This window comes from Lissotriton vulgaris, chromosome 8 (genome assembly GCF_964263255.1).
Source record: "Lissotriton vulgaris chromosome 8, aLisVul1.2, whole genome shotgun sequence".
Lineage (NCBI taxonomy): Eukaryota > Metazoa > Chordata > Amphibia > Caudata > Salamandridae > Lissotriton > Lissotriton vulgaris.
The window spans coordinates 356818021-356839205 of record NC_141696.1 but is presented as its reverse complement, the minus strand read 5'-3'; the positions used below and the strand labels follow the sequence as shown (position 1 = coordinate 356839205).

The 21185-nt window shown below is 46.6% G+C and overlaps 1 protein-coding gene across 10 annotated transcripts in view; it reads right to left on the bottom strand.

The window, feature by feature from the left end:
- Positions 1 to 21185, bottom strand: part of CASK (calcium/calmodulin dependent serine protein kinase) — a 1261401-nt gene that overhangs the window by 63470 nt on the left and 1176746 nt on the right. For all 10 annotated transcript variants that reach the window (XM_086934112.1, XM_086934115.1, XM_086934119.1 and 7 more), the window contains one exon: positions 7590 to 7673. In XM_086934112.1, coding sequence (XP_086790238.1) covers positions 7590 to 7673 — 84 coding nt within the window. The remainder of the gene's footprint in view (positions 1 to 7589; positions 7674 to 21185) is intronic.

The window sequence follows — 21185 nt, the reverse complement described above, 5'->3', positions numbered from 1 at the left end:
CTGATGCGGTGCCCACTGAAACTTCAGGTCCAATTGCAGAGCTCGCATCCGCCACCTGGCGTGATGCACCAGAAGGATGCAGGAGGCCATCAGCCCCAGGAGCCGCAGCGTCAACCTGACCGAGACTCGGGATAAAGGCTGAAAGATCGGAATCAGAGCCTAAATATCCCGAACCTGCGGCTCGGGGGATAAACCCGAAACTGCACCGAGTCCAGAACCGCTCCGATGAAAAGGAGCTTATGAGAGGGGCACTGGTGTGACTTCCGCAGGTTGATGGAGAACCCCAGCGAGTGCAGGAGGTCGTCCGTAGTCTGGAGGTGGGAGACGACTGTTTGGGGCGAGCCCGCCTTCAACAACCAATCGTCGAGATAGGAGAAGACTGAAACCCCTGATCTGCGCAGATGAGCTGCGACCACCGCCATCACTTTCGTGAACACCCGAGCGGCGCTGGTAAGGCCGAAGGGGAGCACGGTAAACTAAAAGTGCTCGTGGCCTACCGTGAACCTCAGGTAGCGCCGGCAGGACGGGGATGTGGAAATACGCGTCCTGCAAGTCCAATGCTACCATCCAGTCTCCTGGGTCCAGGCAGCTAGGACCTGAGCCATAGTCAGCATCTTGAACTTCTCCTTCCGGAGGAAGCCGTTGACGCTCCGTAGGTCCAAGATAGGGTGTAGGCCTCCTTTGCCCTTCTTGGGTACCAGAAAGCAGTGGGAATAGCAACCACGTCCTACTTCTGGAACAGGAACGCACTCGATGGCCCCCTTGGCCAAGAGGGCCGTAACTTCCTCCTGCAGAAGTTGTAAGTGATCCCCCGACATGCGGTGGCATGGCTGGAGGGGTCGCCTCGAAGGAGAGGGAGTAGCCCCATCGGACGATTTACAGCACCCACCTGTCCGATGTGATCTTACGCCAGTGGGGGAGGTGATGCCGGACCCTGCCCGCCACTGGCGTCGAATGAGCCTGAAATGTCAGATTAGGAAGGCTTAGAGGCAGATGCTGCAGGGGCAATGTGGACTGACCCTGCCGGTGTCCCCCGGAACTGCCACGGCGGTAACCACGTCCGCAACTGCGTTGAAACTGGTTCTGCGGCCGGTGGCTGGCTGGACGTGTGGGGGCGCAACTTCCTTGGCCACGAAAGGGATGAAAAGCAGAAGTTTGCTGGCGTTGGCCTAGGCCCAAGGACTTGGCCGTAGCCCTGGAGCCCTTAAAATGCTCCAGCGCACTATCCGCTTTCTCGCCAAAGATTCAACGGCCATCGAAGGGCATGTCCTTGAGCGTGGCCTGGACATCCCCCGAAAAGTCGGCAGACCTCAGCCAGGCATGGCGGCGAACCGCCACTGTCATTGCAATCGCTCTACCCAGCGAGTCCGTGGTGTCAAGCCCACACTGGATCGAGTAGTGTGCTGCATCCTGCCCTTCCGCCAGGGCTTGGGCGAGTCGTGTCCGGGGCTCCTCCGGGCACTGTGGCAGCACCTCCGCAACCGTATTCCATAGAGAGTGGGTGTAACGGCCCAAAAGGAAGGCGGTGTTGACAGACCGCAGCCCCAAACTTAGTGAGGAGAACAGTTTCTTCCCAAACTGATCATACCTTTGGATTCCCGATCCAGAGAAGCGGTCGGAAATGCGGTCTGGGACGTAGAGGCCTGTATCACCGGGCTCTCTGGGTGGGGTGAACGGACAGAAAGCAGGGATCTCCAAGAGCCGGGCGGTGGCAGCAGGCCAGGTTCCGATCCACAGGGAGGCCTGTGGAGAGCTTGGACCAGGTGCCCATCAGAACGTCGGGGAGGGCTTCGTTAAACAGCAGTACAGGATCCAAGGAGCTTGCCTGCGGTTTGAGCACCTCAGTGAGGAGGTTAGTCTTCACAGCCGCGACAGGGAGCTCAAGAGCCAAGGCCTTGGCCGCCCTGTTCAAACCACACTGTAAGCAGCCCCCTCCTCTGAAGCCAAGGAGGGAGGAGAGACGAATCCAGTGTCAGGCGAAGTGTCCAGACCATTGGCCTCCCCCAGCCCTTCTGCCCAGTCCTGGCTCAACTGGCACTTCTGTGCCAGAGGGTCCCCAGATCCCTTCCAGTCCTCCTAGTCATCCATCTCCTGATATACAGGCAAAAATGATGGAGCCGGGTCGTAAGTGAAGGTCTCATCCATCGACGCCGGAGACTGCTCCGAGCGGCGCAGGTCTGACGCCTGACCCGGACTGAAACTGGGGTCGACGTCGTCCGAGAACGGAGCTGGGAGCGACACCCTCAGGGTCGGTGCCAGCGGAGGAGTCGTGAGGTCGAATGGCGACAACACGGATCCAGGCCTGGATCCTGTGGGGGCCCTGTGACGTCGGGACCGGGCTCCCATTCGGACCGGCGGGGCCTGAAGGCGCCTCAACAGGTTCCGACGGAGGGAAGTGCGACCTCATGGCCGTGAGGAAAGCACTTATCTCCTCCGGCGTCGCGTGCAGCCCAGGGACCGGTGGGTGTGGATCTGGACACGGCGCCTGAGGCACCGCGCTGGCGGTGTCGCCCGAACCCCCGGCCAGTTGGCGCGAGCGTCGGGTTGGGGGGAGTCGGAAGAGCAATGACGCCTGACTTCTTTTTCGAATGCCTCGACTTACCGGAGGACTTGGAGCCCGACGAGTGGTGGTGACTCGACGAGCGGCGATGACTGTGGCTCCGCGACCGGTCCCTCGACTTGCTACTCGACCGGGACCTCGAGCGGTGCGGAGCCGACTGCCAGAGTTCGAGCACCTTATGGGACTGCTCCCGTCTAGCCTTCAAGGTCAAGGACCGGCAGTCGGTGCATGACTTGTCATCATGGACGGCCAGAGGCAGTAAAGGCACCAACAGTGGAGGTCGGTCACCGACATCAGGCGGTGACAGGCCTCGCAAGGTTTAAAACCAGGCATCCCTATCCGCACCGCAAGTCGAAGGTCAACTCGAAAAGCGATCAAAAGAGATCAAAAAAGTTAGTCAAAAAATGACTAGAGTACTGCTCTTCCCGGAACTGCGCTTGCTGTCGCGAAAAAAAGAACTGACGTCAGCACGCGAGGGCGGCGTCTAAGTACTCCGACAACATCATCCCGGCGATCATGACGCCGACGATGGACGCGGAGCCGCAGACGATGCCTACCGACACGCAGGGGTACTGCTGACAAAAACTTTCCGGATCCAGTCTGACGCCTGGGGATATTCTAAGGTAAAGAATCTAACAGTAACGTTTTTCTTTCAGATTGGACAGATAGACCACCAAACACTGCTCTGATGTAGGCAGCAGGTGCAGTGGTTTGGAAAGGTATGGAAGGGCGTAGCCGCATTGGGCAAATTGAAGGACTCACTTGTTGAGTGTAAAGCTTTGCCTCCCCTGAAGTAGGTGGCTGACCCGGTCTCCTACAAGGGGGGTATATGCCACTATGGGTGCACTAAAGAGGTATATAATTTGTTGCTGGAGGGGCATACGCTGCCCCTGATGGACTGGTGTTTATTTGTTGGGTTCACAACCCCAACCTCGAAAGGGCTACAAGGCTCACGGTGGGGGCGGCGGGCCTCATGCGGTTGATACGAAAAGTGCCGGGGGTATTCCAAAAAAATTGTGAAGCAATTGGAGGGATTGCCAGACTACTGCTGAAGGGCCCAAAGAGCATGCAGTGGGTCAGCTCTTCTTAAAACGTTCCAGGGTAAAATTTTGTGAAACAGGTGGGAATCGCTGAAGGGCTTGTCCATTAAGGATGACTGGACGTCCTCGGAAAAACCTGTGGATCTCACCCATTTATGGCGCCAGAGCACTACACTCACCCATTAGCCCTTCCTATATAATCCTTTTTTGGTGTCTAGGCCCGAGCAGATGAGGAGCTTGGCTGCATCCCAGCCATCCTGAAAGGTGTGTCTTATGGGACTGCTGGTAGGATTTCATCATCATAGGGGAGAGGATGTGGCATTACGACCAGAGCTGCCAACTTTGGAGTTGGGGAACCAGGTTCAAGTCACTGCATCGACTCAACATTCTGTGATTCAGGCCAAATCACTTAATCTCCCCGCACCTACCAAAAATAAATGTGTCCTTGTGTAATGTAACTAGTGCTCATGTGAAGCTCTCCAACACCCTCAGGTCGAGTTTGTGCAATATAAGCTGGTACTGACCAATCTCAAGGCAAGTCTGGTTGAGGAGAATATTCATTTGCCAAACGTTTCAAATGTTTGAACTCTGCCAGGAGTCGTCGTCGGAAAGGCATTAGGGTTGGCTCTGTTTATGGACAACTGCAGGAAATCAGGGTCACCTAGAGCTGGACGATTGACCTGAGGGCCAGATCATGGTTTAGCTCAAGTTCCCAATAGCATGTCCGTGAGAGCCTCACTGAAGAGCAAAAGTCATCTGGTTGGTGTCTGGCAGGATAAAGGACCCCAGTACGGACATTTGTTTTATCTTCATACTGGGGTGGTGGATGTCAAGGACTTCAGCAGTCCTCCTAATTACAGTGGCAAAAGACATTCTATTTTTTCTGTTGTCACCATATGGCTAGCACTGACTGTAGTCTGAGCCAAAAGTTGGTGTAGTGTCTGCGCATGTTTATGCAGTAATGGAAAAGTGTCTGGTGTGAGGGGTTAAACTTTGACTGCGACAAATTGTGGTCTCAGCCAAGAAGAATGTGGATCAGAGTCTGAAACAACAATAGGTTGCAGCTCTTCCTCCAGCACCGGCAGTGGTGCCGGCATCGATGTCCAAGAGATCGATGCAGATTTCGGTGCCAGACCTGAAGTCGGCACAGATGCCGGTGCAGAACCCAAAGTTGACTGGCGTACAGACAGTGTGGAGGACACTTCTACTGGTGGCAACACAACTGAAGGCCCCTGCGCATCCTTGGAGCCCAATCGTGCACTAGAGGGAAATGGAGGCATGCCAAAGATGCACAGCATGGCCTCTTTAAAGGCATCAACCTGCTGTGACATTGCAGACAGACCCATGAGCTCGGTTGCGTCGAGATCAAAGTTGGAATTGACTCCTTGGTTAAATCGGAGCGAGGAACGACTTTGGGGTCAAGTTCACACTCTTGACTTTGACCCGGAGTGGGTCCTTTGTGGAAGCTTGCACAATTTCACCAAGTAGAGCTTTGCTTTTTATTCTTGGATGGCTTTCAGATGCAGCCAACATTGGCCTTAGAGTTGTGCATGTAATCAAAACAGCAGAGGCATATGTTGCCGGGATCTATCACAGATATCGGTTTGCAACAGTCCCTTCAAGGTTTAAACCATGTAGTCTTAGGGATTGATGTTCCTGTGCACTCTGGTAAGAATTTAGAGGGAAAGGTCTTTTTACAGAATGAAGAAATGGAAGAGCTTGGCTCTAGATCCACATAGGAAGGCGTAGAAAGAAAGGAACTTGCGTGAGCCCACATAGGTGGCCGCTTATATGTGGCTCCACTTGTCATTTTTGGAACAGAACGGAGTTGACGTGCAGTTGCATGACGTCATATACTGACATGAAGCACTGCTTTTTGAGTTTTCTGGATTCAGTCTGATATTTACAAGGTGAGGAATCTGCAGTTAGAAGTGTCCAAGGAAAATAGAAAGTTGAAACAGATAACATTTATTTATGTGATAGTCAAATGTGAGAATGTGAAACTGGTCCAAAGTCCTTAATCCCATGGAAACAACCGCTTTTATACATAAAAGACAGCAACACGGAATGTGAAATAGTCTAACTTCATCTGTTTGAAGTTTCTGCTTTTCCCAGATGCCGCTGTTACTGAGCGGTAAAATTAAACTTGCATTGATATCTCTTACAGACAGTGTGTGCACCGGCTCTATTGCAACTTCATAACTCTGTAAATGATGGGTATTGTTGCACAACTCTTGGGTTATTCCACCACAGAAACAATGAAAGGCGGAGGTTGGGAACCCAAAGTGCGCATTACCACAGATTATCTCAGCACACGCATGAACTCACCGATCTATCGGTATACATTGAAAACATCCCACACAAAGCCTCTACTGTCTAACAATTGCCACAACGCCCACTGATCGGTCCTGCCTCTGGGCTCGGAAGGGTTTTGAAGTACAGCCCGATGTCTCCTTGTCTTAGGCCAAGCAGCACAAAGACAACACAACTTCCTCCCTCATCTCCCATACTGGTGCTGAGCGTAGCTCCTAGCCCTTGGTAATTGAAAGATAAGAAGGACATTTACTCAAGACCAGAGGCCTTCAAACTTTTTAAGAGAATGCCCCCTAGTGTTAAAAAATAAATAAATCTGTATTTATAGTACAAAATTGACAGCTTTAAACATATTTAACAATTCTAATTATTATGCAGTTGTGATCGGTTATCTTTAAAAAAAAATGCAATCAAGTGCATGATTTCCAACATGGTATGTGGGCAGTCTGATCTCCCTAAAGTGTAAAGGCATCCAGAGTGTGACCTTTAATCAGGAACAGAGGGGGGACTTTGCTCTTTTTTATACCTACTTAAAAACACGACACAAGTGATAACAGAGGTAACTGATGGCCCATTACAGAGTGCTTCACTGCCAATCTTTTTTTCACAAAAAATACTTCACTTTTTGCAACATGATTCTCCTCTTGTACACTGCTACACCATCAAAATCAGGCCCCCAGAGTGGGATATGCCCCCATGTAGAAGACCTCGGCTCAAGACCCTTATATTGCCCGCCTTGGTAAAGTCAGGTAAACATGACTGCATCTAAGTTTATGACCAGCCACATTAGATTTCAGCAAATGCAACAGTAGTATGGAAAATATCCCTAGCAACATTTTTCAAAAAAAATATTTAAGTTGTGTGCAGACTAAGGATGCAGAAGGCCAGGTATAAACGTCACAATAATAAACCATTGACAAAGCGAAAACCAAAGTACTCAGAATAAGAGGCCCACATCATGCTCTGGGAAGAGTGAGGAAGGACTGGGGGCACCGAAACGGTGAAGGTGATAGGGGTTCAACTGTGGAATGACTACACAGGGTACTATTTAAAGCCCCATGTTACTCTCCACGAAATGGATTGGCTTTTATGGATAGTCTATTCAGCAATAGGAAACTCATAAGAAATGTTAACAGCCATTGGGTGAAAAGGGCCGACAAAAAGCCCACTCTCTGTATGTATGCAGTACAGTGATGTATTGGTAACATTAGATCTCTGACAAACAGCTATAGCGTTCTATTAGTGAGACATAAAAATTTGCTCGATTTCTTCTCTTCCTGTCAGAAAACACACAATTTGTAATTTGTAACTGGGTTTTGTATCGCGCCAGCTCACAGACAGGTCTCAAAGCGCTACTAACCAAGTACAGCAACAAGAAACAGGATGAGTATATAAGAGAGTCTGAGGCTAGTAACCGTCTACTAGAAAGTAAATGCGTCTTTGAAGAGTAGAGTCTTCAAGGACTTCCTGAAGTGGAGAAGGTTAGACTCTCTGCGAAGCGCCTCCGGTAGCTTATTCCAGATGATTAGATTTTTTTTGCTTCAAGCCATTAAGGAAAACGCTGGTGCGCACACAGATCAGGTTGTAGTACATCTGTGCATTCACCCAGTGACAAGGAAAGATTGATTATCTTATAACATAAAATACAACTGAAACGCAGCCATGCAAGAGCTTACCTCATTTAAGCTTGGAGTAATCGTAGGTGCAGCAATAAAAACAACAAATGGCGCAAACTCTGCCGTCCGTAGGACTTTCAAAGCCTGAGCATAGAAAGAAATAGTTTAGGATTTTGTGGACAGAAGTAAAACAAAAAAAAACATTGACTAAAACAGACAAGGGAAAAGTAATTTCATCACCACACATGAACCTTTTGGCAGACCATTCTTTAGTTTATAAAGAACATAACGCAAATTAGGGTTACATTTTGCCGTTTTGGATAGCACTAAAATGTGGGGGCAGTGGGGTGGGGAAGACACAGTAAAACACACGTGGAGATTCTGCACATTAGAACGAAATGATAAGCGGTGCACATTTATTTCTAAATGCATTTTTGCCACTTTGAATCTCTCCCTGGATTGGAGTACAACATCGGAAACAGGGCAAATCTGAGGGCCACGGTCAGCTAGGTCAGCTGGGCCTCAGGTTCAAACTTTGTCAGAAAGCCAGGCTGTCGTGGAGGCTAAAGGTTCTTGTGAGAAACAGCAGGTGAGGTCTACCCCTACACAGCAAATTGGAGGCAGAATGAACGGCCGCGCGGCGCTCGTGCAGGGGAAGCAAGCATCAGAGTTAAGAACCGAATGAGGATCGCTAGCCCCCCCCCCCCCCCCCCCCCCCCCCATGTGTCCTGCTCCACACAGCTATGGTCAGAAGGGGGCCTCTGTGCCCACCGTTATTTCCGATTAAAAATGGCAAAGTTGAAAGCGATGAACACAGTGATGGGGACTGACTGACCAGGGTGATCTGGACGTAAGTGCCAATAGACACGCAACTGATGACAGTCTGAAGGGTTAAAGGACAATGTGATAGGGATTTTATGCACAGCATGAAGCTGAAGGATTCGGAGAAGACTGATGAACACATGATGAAGAAAATGGCAACTGGAGTGAACAACTCAAAATACTCTAATGGGCACAGGAGCCATATTTTATGGTTTAAAAGACCAACACAAGATTAGCATATCAAACACGATAGGGAAACACATTTCTTCTGTTCTATTCACAGTTAAAGCAATGGATGACCCGGTCTCTCACAGTTTGTATGTGATGGCACAATACCTGCTAGTGAAATATCATCAGGCTCGCATGTATGGTTCTCAGTTGCAGCACACTGATATGGAGCCACCACTCCGAGTTCCACAAGATGCTGATAAAACAGAGGAACTAAAGAGCACCCCCCCCCAAAAAAGCCATCTGCCATTCGTAAAGCATTTCATCTATTTAGCCCTTTCCTTAATATCTCTGGAACCTCTGACAATCACGCGAATGTGACTACGTGTACTAGTAGAGCATCAGAATACAGACACTCTGAAACCATTGGAATACAGTGCAGGCATTGGATAAAGCAGACCGCTGCACTTCAGATACACTGGATTTTTTCCTGAAAAGAAAAAGCCATTGCCAAACCTGACAATAACATGTAGCATTGGGTGAAACACAGATGACACTTGTTGCTGAAGCACCCTTTGCTTAGAAATGTGGTCATGACAAAAAGAACAAGTTGAAGGCTCTGCATTGCTCACTCAGTGGAAGAAGCCTAAATCACCCGGGCCTCCAGATAAGGGCAGTCATAGATGCCATTTTGATGAAGATAAATGCATCCATAGCACATTGCTCTTGTACTGTGGGACCCTGGAAGGAAAAAATGGGTATTTTGCGTGCTCCCATTCGTAGACTTCTTGGTGTGATCTGCTCCTGGAAGGCACTCCACTAACAAACAGATGCAAAAATGAAGGGTTCAGATCCAAATTGGTTAAGCAGGAGAGAGGAGAAAGGTGGAGAGAGTAGGTACTTCATTGCTTCTGTAAACAGTACACTGTTTTAATGTTGTCCATTCGGAGTAGTAGTACCTTGCCCTTTATCTGAGGGAGGACGGCTTTGAGGGATCACTGTATTGCTAAGAGTTCAAAGTAATTGATATGGCAAAACTACTGTTGTGGAGTCCACAACACTTGTACTTCTGTGAAACTGAGCTGTGCTCCACCATCCCGCTTGTGATGCATCCATGGTGATGGCGGGCTGAGGTAAAAGGTCTTTAAAAGGCCGGACCTACAACAGATTGTTGCTGTTCCATCATTGTAGAGAGCGGTAAACACTGGACTTTACCAACACTGGATCATACATGTGACCCTCCGCTTGGGAACACAATGCTACAAGGCACAGTTGAAGGCAATGCATGTGCATACTGGCATGGGGCACTATGGCGATACAGGAGGTCGATCATGCCGAGAAGTTGCATAACTGTTCTGATTGGTAGAGGCCGATTTGGCTATAAGAGGGACAAGCTGTTGGAAAGCTATGACTCTTTGTTGGAAGGGGGTAGGCTGTGCATGTCTCCGAATTTAGAGTTGACCAAAGCAAGGGTTGTATCTGTAAAGGGACCAGATTTGACTGGGTGATGTTGATGGTAAAGCCTAAGGCATGTAAGAGACCTAGAACAGCTTGTTTATGGGCGAGACATTGACGCTCACTTTAACTCTTGATGAGTCAATGGACCAAGAATGGGAAAACGCAAACACCCCCTTGTCTCAGAAGGGCCCGAACCACTGCTAGGCATTTAGTAAAGTACCCTGTGGCAGTGGTTACACCGAAAAGCAATACCTTGAATTGGTAATGATGCCCACTTACCACGAAGGGCAGGTAGAGTTGGTGGGTTTGGTGGATGGGAAGTGCAAATATGCATCCTTTAGATCCGGTGTTGCCATAAAATCATCTTGCTGCTGCAGGGGTATGGCGTCTTAAAGAGTTACCATGTGGAAGTGTTCAGACACAATGTATCAGATGAGCAGTCTGGGATTGCGGATTTGTATGAGGGACTTTTTCCTCTTGGGGGATAAGAAAGAACAGAGAGTAAGCACCATTCCTTTAGTGTTGCATGAAAATGGATTTGATGGCTCCTTTCTGTAGGAGCACATGTGATCCTCGCTGAGATGTGAGGCGGTATGTTAAGGTATGAGTGAAACTCTAGGCAGTAACCATGATGAACTATGGCTAGAACCCATTTGTCTGATGTGATTACTCGCCAGCTCTGCAGGAAATCTTTGATTGTCTGCACAACAGGTATTGTGTGGTTGGGAGCTACAGGGAGTCGATATGTTGTGATGGTGGAGGCTCCCTTCCTGGTACCTTCCTTAGCTCTCCCTCTAATGTTAACCTCCTTTTGTGTAAGCTCTAGGGGTGTAAGGGTGGTAGAGATGTTGTTGCTGCCTCTGGTATGAGCTAGTGTCTGAAGAGGTGGTCTTAAAACCTCCACAGTATTACTGCCTTTTAAATGACCCCTTCTGACTAGTGATCTGGAAAGCATTAATGGCTTTAGCCGCATCTGCATCCTTCTTCTAACATTTGGTCAACAGGTGTTGTTGCACCTTGGGTTTAAACCCTGAGATACAGAGCCATGCATGCTGCAGACAGGGATACTTGTATTGATCCATCGTGCTGAGGTGTCCACTGCATCGAAGGCGCAAGGTATGGTTGAGTTAGAAATGGATTCACCCTATGTGACCAGTTTCTTTCTCCTCCGTCGGAATTTGGGGAGCAGGTTTGAAGCATCACCTGCATTTTGTTTTAGCAGGCCTTACCTTCTCGTGCCAGTAGGCTGACAGAATTGTCCCAAACTACCAGTGGTTAGCTGCCCCACAGCCAACCCTCTTGTCTGATGCCTCAAACTTCTTACTCTCCTTGTCGAGTAGCGGGGCATCTCCGGAGACTTTTCACACTTGCTTGCAGAGTGGACAACTACGATGTCTGTTTCTGCATGTCCCCTGATGTATGGTGGGTCAGAAGGTGAGGCATTTTACTTATGTTCCATCCTTGGGGTACCTACCCTGGTTTTGACTGGGTCTTTAAAAGGATCTGTAGCTGATTTTGACATTCCCTTTAGCATGGGCAGGAACTGAATAGCATGTTCTGTCTGAGCGATGGTCTTGCCTAAGAAGTAGTTCTCCTTCTGAAGCACATTAAGGTCCACTTTGTGGCATTGGATGGCCCATTGTCTTACTTTGTGGTAATCAGTTGTATCATTAGGGAGGAAGGAGAGTTTGGAAGGATCTAGATCTGGGTCAGGATACCCAGGAGGGTCTGTAGTATAATCATCCTAGGGGTCTCCTCCCTCACTTTGTTCTCCAGCAGTGCCATATGGCTCCTCCTCATGGTAGCGGCTGTGCGAGTGCACCAAGGGTTAAAGTGAACCCTGAGGTGTATATGTTTTTGGTAATTAGTCTGGAGGTGGCAGGGGAGGGAGAGAAGGAATTGGAAAAAGAGGAAAAGGTGGTAATGGTGGAGTGGAAGGCACAAAGTGGATGGGGCTTATGCCCGTGCGCTTTTTGTTGTGCTTCAGAACCAACTCTGGTGCCGAGGCTTAGTCCTTCTCGAAGGTTGGCTTGCGCCATAAGGTTTCCACCACTTTGGGCAGTGGTCTGGTAGTAATTCTTTCTGTCTTTGGGTGAATATAAGACCTCTTTTGACAGGTATTGAGCTCAAGGATTAGCTGCTAAGAATCGGCTGGACTTTTGGACCCGGTGGTTCTTGATGTTGAATGTTTGGCCCTCAGAAGGCCTGCTTTGTGAGGCATGTGGTACTTGGAAGGGATGGCTAGACTTAGAGGGGCTTGTAGACTAGCCCCCTTTCGGGGATGGTGATCCTGCTCGCCCTGAGGGACATTGGTGGGCTTGGAGAAAAGGGCCTATTACACCCACGACCCATGGCGTTGTCCATATGCAGTCCTGTTGCATTGACTTTTAAAGGCTGGCATAATTCCATCTCTTTTTCAAAGCTGGAGGAGAAAAGCCGCTTCCAGCGACTGTTGGACTGGAATGTTTGAGGTTCCAGCTTCCTTGGTGTCTTCTTGGGCGCCGGTGATTTCTTCTTCAAAGATGTCCAGGGTGTCTTCCATGAAGTGTCTGTACTTTCTATGATACACCCATCACCTGTCCCTATGGTGAAGAACAGTCTTTTTCAACCTGATGGCCAGGCAAGCCTCACACTTGGTGTCATGTTGAGGTGACAAATATAAATTACATACCTGGTGGTAATCAGACCGGGGGTATTTTGGGTTATAGTGTGGGCAGTGTTGAAACGGGGTCCGTTCCAAGTTATGCATTCTTAAGGGAGAAAACATCAAGTAGCGGCTTCGGGAATTCAGTCCTCCAGAGGTGGAGTGTCTGTCGATTCTCGGTGTTGTGGAGGTCTTCTTAGTGAGTCAGTAGTAGTAGTATATTGTTTTATCCTATGATTGGTCTGGAAAAGACATGGGACAGTGGAGAAAGCATTTTAGAGTGCCATGAATCTAGACCTCCGATGGTCACGTCCAAACATGATGACGGAAAAACAAGTTGCAAACATTCAATACCAACGTTGGATGGCAGTAGTATGCAGAGCATGTGTATGTACAGTAACACATGCTACAAACAAAGCGTTACCAAAGGTAAAGAGATTGTTCTTCTGATGGATACTTCTAAACATAAATTGCTCATGCGGTTAGATACCAAAGCAGCACCTACCCAAGTCGTGGGTCTATAGAATGGCGCTGATCAAAAATGAAGGACCAGTCAGGTGAAATGCCCATCCAAACAGATCCAGGTGTTTTGTGACCATGTGCACTGATGTTCACATAGCAGCCTGACAGATATTCAGGATAGGCACACTGTGTGTTAAAGCAGTAGTCTCAGCCTTAGCCCGAGTGGAATGGGCCCTTAATCTTTCAGGTAGCACATGGCAGATTTCAATGCAGAAGACTATTTACCTAAAGAGGGTTCTTTACTGTACTGTCTTACCTTTCTTTGCTCCTGTGAAACATACAAAAAGATAAACGTCCCCCTGACTGTCTCTGGTTTGATCAGTTTAGAAACTGAAGTCTCTCATGGAATCCCCAAAATTGAGTCTTTCTTTAGCTTTAGTTTGAGGCAGGGAAAAGAAGTTGGGAAGGGTGACAGCTTGTCCGACCACAATAGGTATCGCTACTTTCAGCAAGAACGCAGCTTCAAGCCTCAGTACCTATCTGGCAAAATATTGTAAAAGACGGCTGTAATCAAAGTGCTCATGCACAGGAGTTCTGGATGCTGCACTCTCCTGGTCAAACCCGGAGCCACTTCGTTAGCTTGTGGTTAGTCTTTCCTGATCTATTTAGTAGCTGGAGCCAGGAGAGGCCAGAGTGGAAAGCAAACAAGAAAATGGAGGTCCACTCTAGGGGGAACGTGTCTCCAGAGTTAGAGCCTTCTTGGAAACTACTGAGAAAGAGGGGTCCCAGCAAGGAGAAACAATTTCACAAAATAAGGTAATAACATAAGAAAATTAAATTAGCCTGCATTGTTATTTATTCACAATGTAGGTATCTGCAAGTTATCATAAATTTAAGCACAAAATCACAGATATTTCAGGGTGGGGGCAGGCAACCTATTTAATGGACAATGAATCAGTCGCTCTTTCATTTTGCCTACCCGGACCGTCAGAGGACACGTGGTCCAGTTGCCGTGGCAACCCGTCAAACCAGGAAGCACCGATCGCCATTATTCAGCGCGAGGCGGCTTCGGGACGGATTGATTCTGTTCACGGAAAGCCCAAGACCATCCTGGCACGGCCATTTTAGATATTGATCACGCCCTCCACTGTGCCTTTCCTAATATTCCGGTCTTTATTTCCAGACGGTGGATTCACATGACCACTTGTCCACGCACGGCGGGACCTTTGCGAGTGATTCGACCCCCGGCATAATTAATACACTTACATTGCATCATTCACTGTGAGTCCCTCCTTTCTTGTCTTGTCTTGCGATGTATTGCCCACGTAAATGCGGTCCTCTCTGTAACAGGTGGCTAATTTCCCTTGTTTACCGCAGATCGGTAGGACGTCATACACCTACATTTTATGTGAGTGCAATTTATCTTACTTTCCATTGTTGGATAGTTCTATTGTTAGGGCCATGACCAATATGCCCTTAATTATAGGACCTTGAGAAAATGTTCCAGTTGAGAGCGTCCTCATCCTCCTCCATCTTGAAGACGAGCAACCTCTGGTATGTCTTGTCTACCAATTTTTAGTGTGCTGAATCACTTTATTTTAAGAAGAAGTTTATTCATGCATTGTAACTTTCTAGTAAAATGTTGATTGTAACTTTCTAGTAAAATGCTGATTCATTGTTCATTAAATAGGTTGCCTGCTCCCACCCCCGTCCTGATGAAGACCCCGATGCAAGGTTCTACCAATACCTGCAAATTACAGAGGGACGAAACATCAACAGCCAATATGTTCTTTCAGCTTCACCCCATGATTTGAACATTCTCTGTAACATGTGGAGCATGATTAATTTGAATTGATGTATTGAACCTAGGTCTTTCGTTGTGTCCACTATTGGACTTTGATATATAGTACAGTGAGGCCGCTTGGCCGTGTTTACATTGTCACTATCCTATACCCACAACTCTTTGCACCCTATCACCCCCCCCCCCCCCCCCCCCACTCTCCCCACCCCCCGGGGCACTATGAAATATCTGTGATTTTGTACTTAAATTTATGATAACTTGCAGATACCTACAATGTGAATACATAACAATGCAGGCTAATTGAATTTTCTTATATTATTACCTTATTTTGTGAAATTGCTTCTCCTTGCTGGGACCCCCCTTTCTCAGTGCTTATGCTACCCAGGTCCCAGTGACTTTGTTTGGGTGAACCCTTTTTGATACTCTTTCTTGGAAACTACAGCACACAAAACTGCTGACACTGAGCATTCTTGGTGTTGGCGAACAGTTTGAGACCAGATTTTCCCTATTGTTGCTACACACTCTGCTCTATCTCCTGATATAACTTCCATTCGTGTCCTGCTATGCATCAGCGGCTGATTTGGTTCACTCTGGCATTAAGTAAACCCACCAGATGGTTCACAAAAGAAATGCCCTGCCAATCCATCCACTTCCTGAGTCAAGGAGCTTCCTAGTGTAGGACCCAAGACCCTAGGCTAGTATGAGCATCTTGAATTTGTCCTTTTGTTGTAAGGTGTTGAGAGGGCAGAGATCTAAAATACGACGGAGCCCCTAATCCTTCTTCGGCACTAGGAACCATCAGGAATAATAAAGTGTTCCTGTTTCTGAGGCAGGACCTCTCTATGGCCCCCCTGACCAAATAAGCTTGTATTCTCTGAGATAAGACAAATATGTGGTCCTCAGTAAGCTGCCTTGACGGATGTGGAAGATGCAGCGGGTTTGAAAGGATTGGGAAGGTGGAGCCCAATTGGACAATTCGGAGGACCTATCAGTCGGATTTGATGGCTTGCCACCCTTGTGGAAAATGATGGATTCGACCTCTTATAGGTTGGGTGTGTACTGGAAAGGACACACTAAAGAGGCTTTGTACTTGTGGTTGCTGAGGGATTAACTATGCCTTGCACCTGGTATCCTGAGAGTTGAATTTGGGCGCCACAGCAATGCCCATGAAAGGGATAAGAGGTGTGTTGCACCGGTGTCGCGATCGAACATTAATGGAATGCCAAACCCCTGGTGTATGCCCGAATGGGCAACACTGTTGGGGAAATATTTTGGTGGGTGTGGAGAGACTGAAGATGTCGGCTGTGGCGTGACTCTTAAACCGCTCAGCGGTTGAATCTCTCTAAAGAGGTGAGAGCTGTCAAATGGCACATATATTAAAAAAGCTTGGACGTACTTTGAGAAACCTGTAGATGTCATACAAGGGTGACGTCAAAGCACCACACTCTTGCCAACTGCCCAACCCAAGCATTAGGTCCTGTCCAGGCAATACCAGGTAACAATTTTTCCTGCATCCCGGCTGCCCTGAACCGTCTGAGCTAGACACCCACAGGTCTTCTGGGGTCGCCATTAAAATCTGACCGCCCATGTTCTGAAGTGCATGTGAGTAGCAACCCATGAGATAGCTGGCATACACTAAGCGCTGGAAGAGACTGGCAGAAAAAAAGACACATGGTTGCCAAAGGTTTGTATACAACTGGATTCGTGGGCAGGTGGAATCATAGGAAAGTTGTTAGGGTTGACTGTACTGGTGGACTCTCAAACAACCAAGCTCTCTGGTGCTGGATGCTGCATAAGAAATTCAGGGTCACTTTGAACTCGTCTGTGGTGACATGCCTGTTAACCGAAGGACCGGAACATGGTAAGACCGAGTGCACAAAAGCTCAACTGTCAGGGCCTCAATAAATGGCAGGAGAGGTTTGGTAGGATCACTTCCAGGCTGAAAGATCATCAGTTAGAAAGTTGGGTTTCACCTCCATACTGGGGAGTAGCTTGTCAATGACCTCTACTGCCCTTCTAATTACATCAGTAAAAATTGCCCCTCCTGGGGGAGACACAAATCTAGGGTCCTGGGAGGTGTCTGAGCCACTGGAATTTTGCAATTCCTCATACCAGTTGTCTTCATCATACTGTGGGACAAATGTGTCCCCATCATCACTTTAATTCTGTCTTTAAACAGAGTTGGAGCCATAAAGTTGTTGTAGTGTATGTGCATTGCTGTGCAGCAAACGTAGTGGGTAATAATCAGGACTGCAAAAGGGGTGTGGAGCCTGGCCTTGACGAGACATGTGTGGCTCGGAGACCATTATAGGGTGTGGATCCTCCTTCAGTGCTGGCCTTGATTTTGAAAGAACCGGACAGAGTGTGGCACTAGTACCAAATTCAACACCGAAGCTGATGCGGAGCCCAAGATTGATTCGGGAGGCACCAACGGTGAACCTGCTGGCGAAATTCGACTGGAGGCCCCTCCCGATCCTCGAGGCCGAACAGAGTGTGAGAGAGAGCTGGAAACGTGCCAATTCTCCATAAAGCGCACTGTGACTCCTAACACTGAGTCCCCCTATTCAAGGCTATCTTCGCACGCTCCCACAAGCGTTGCTTATCCTACTCCTCACAGGGAACCCTCCAAGCCGAGGCGTATTATTATTTATACCAGGCAATATAACGTTGTTTAGTCCTGAGGAGGATCCCTTTGTAATTAGAGCACGGCATCGAAACGTCGACTCTTTAAAGTAGACATACATTCAACCATTGTGTATTATTTTGTATGTACTACTCTGGCGAACACTTCCAACACTGATTTAAAAAGTGTCCAGACTGCTCACTTTCCTTGCCTGTAAAAATTCCTTTCTCTTACTGTACTATCTTTTTCCTCCCACTGTGTTTCCTTCACTAGTACGGTACAGGACTGTGCCCTACTTTAAGAATTGTTGCTTTTGTATTCAGTCTTATTTTTTGATTCCATTTAAAAATAATTCCTTGTCCGGCTGGACATGGAAAAATATATAGCAGCCTATTGTGGTCTATATATCATTTGCTTTTATCTCTGAATGTGCTTAGGACCTTTGTTTTCTTAAACTGACTTATACCCTTGGTCCTTAGCTACCTTTTGGGTCCCCCTTGTTTCCCTAAAAAACATGTGCAGCATGGCTTTTTGAAAGCCTCTGAAATGCTGTACATCCCAGATGGACCGAGAAAGTCAGGATGCGCGAGGACCAAACTCCGAATTGGCTGCTCAGGAGTATGGCAGCGGGATCAGGTGGTACATTCATGCCCTACGCCTTCTCCAGAGATCGAGAATAACATGAAAAGGGCTGATTTTGGCTTGGATTTCTTGTGTTTTTTCTTTGATTTACCAAGGGCTTTGCGACGAAGATCTGCCATGGGAGTGGCACCTTCTTTTGGATCGGTCACAGTGTGGAGTCTTATGGTGTTTTGTGACAAATCTTAGCTTCACAATCCCTTAATAGAAGAAAGGAGTAGGGCTGGATCCACGCTTACAGGCGTGGAAAGAAAGGCACTGATGTCAACACAGCTTATACGCTTATATGCAGCTGTATTTATGTCCGGAGTGGAAGGATGTTGACGCAGACCACCCAATACCACCTGCCACCATGCAGGAGTACTTCATTTGAGTTTTACGGATCCAGCCTGATGTCTGGGGAATACTCATTCACAAGGTGAGAAAACAGCAGTTAGATGTATCCATCAGAAGTTTAGGTTTGTAACAAATGGAGTAAGGGATATTTGGTGATGCCATGTCTGCACTCACATAGTGTTTACAAATAATGGAGCAAGAGTGCCAAAGAGGATTCAAATATGGCCTGTGCTTTAGTGGAAGCAGTCACAGGGTTGGCAGTTGAGGTACAGAGGTCTGCTGCAACAAGTACCAGTGTGCCCTGGTCTGCCTTTTAAACCAACTCCAGTTCACTAAAACAGTATATTGTTCTACATCTGGAAGCAATCCAAATGAGGTGTTAAAAGGAAGCATGACCTTCAGGATTTTGGAAATGTGAGCATTTCTACATTCTAGAAAAGAAGAACCTGACTCAAGTTAAGGAGGCCCAAAATGCAATTGAGGTTTTCCGGTTCTTTGTTTTCCATTTTTTCCCCAATAATAAAGTAACAAGACTGTTACTGAGAGGATGTTGGGCGTAAAAAGAGGAGAGGGGTTAGTGCCCTCTGGGGATGATAGCTGGGGCACTGGTGACTATGATGGTGTAAGTTATAAAGGACATCGATTCTTCAGAGTATCTTAGAAATCAAACACTCAGAATAAAATGTATTTGCTTATAGTGGAATGCAGGCACACTTCTCCTTGCAGGAAACACAATTTTATTTTACTTATTTATCCAAACTCTTATTGCTTATCTTCTCCTTCATGTTGCTCTTTCACAATGCTGACAAAAGTTCAATTGATCCAGTGTTATAGTTTTCTTATTGAAAATGCAAATGTCAGAAATCTTTTTTTAAAGTGACTTTTTGTGATATTATGTTAGTCGGTCTCCAGAACATCAATGCCTTTCAGTTTTCTATTTCCTCGGCAAGAACTGTCTTGCTATTAAGATAGCTGCCAGCAACCACTGCCCTTCTGTGGTAAGTTATTTCCTTAATTCTGTGAAAATTTGGTAGTGGAAATGTTTTTAGGCCTATGGCTTAGGGTTGCCAATATTTTCTTTTTTCTTAAACATCTATATTCTTTAAAACTTTAGAACGTTCCAGATTAGATTACATTCAGCATGCTACAATTAAACTCTCGGCACCTGCAACATCTTGCTACTTGTGTTCGCCGAACTTCAGCAGATTGTGTATCTATTTAAAATAAATCTTGCCTCATTAACCTCTTTTTCTCCATTATCCATGTCTACTTGTCGTCCACTAGTGTTTTGTTTAGTTGTTTTTCCCAGCTGGTACTTATTTCCTGGAACTAACTGTTAATATACCCCTCTACAATCCATACACTGCATACTTCACATGCCAGCAATTCATATTCTGCATCCTATATATTGCCTTCATGGATTGTTGCTATTTTATCAGCATGGTTGGCTATTCATGAAGATAGTTTGAGAAATGGTGCTAAAGCTTTAGTCAGGTAAGATTTCTACTGCATTTCTCAGAAATGCAATTATTTGTGATCTCTTTTTTATTTTGATTCCTTGCAGTATATTATTCTGCCATCTATCCCAGGGTGGGTGCCTCTGACTGGATCAGTGGCTGGGACTTCAGTAATGTAGGTCTCCTCCGCTATACGGGGATATTCAGATTTAATAACCAGCTTTCCCAAAATTCCAGTTAAAACTGGTAATCTAAGTAACTTACAATTTTCAGAGTGACCTTTCCCCTTTTTATTTGAAGACACAATGATGGACTATGCTGATCTGCTATATTCTGCAGTATCAAGACTATGCTCCTATATTACCAGCTTCATGATTTGATGAGTTTGACACCATATGAATTTCTGAGATCTACTTTTATACACTTAATCATTTATAAAGGTACAACTAGTGATAACTGTGTGAGGATTTAATTAATTTTAGATAATGGTTATTGTCTTCATTTATCCATTACCCCCAACATGCTTAGGGACAATTTTTCCCCAAGAAATTGTTTCCCCACACAGGGTTTTTTCCTCTACCATGCCTTCTTGTACTTTGTTAATCGTTATCCTTAATTATTTATTTATTGAGGCATTTCAACCTTTTCCAAGCTTGCTATCTTGCAGTCAGTTTGTTTGATTTTGGAGAGTATCCAACAATATTTATACTGTTTATTTGCCAGTACCTTGCAATTTACAATAAACCACACACATGGATGGGCATTTAACTCAGATCATATGTGCTTCATTGCTGCACCCTTGGGGATGGTGAATTTGTTTGAGGAATGTGTTGTGTTGCTGCTCTACATGTGTTTGTGCAGAATTGTTTTGTTAGAATTCAATCACACTTCAAAACACTCTTTTGGAAATGTTTAAGGAAAATGTATAATTTCCTGGTGAAGATTATGTTAATCACTTTGAAACATGCTTTGCCATCTGTAAGAACCTATTAATTATTTGCAGGCTGTTTATTCCAGATTGCAAGTCCATTTCCAAATCTGTGTGCTTGGATAAGAAAATCTATGAATTATTTTTTGATGTTTTTAGAACACTTAACTGGTGGCGACATCATATCTTCGTTTAAACATTTTATTTATCTGTTGTAAAGATTGATAGTACGGAAATAAACTATTTGTGACATCACCTTGCTTTTGCGCTTTGATTTTTTTATGAATTTTGCGAACATTTTATTAACTATTTTGAAAT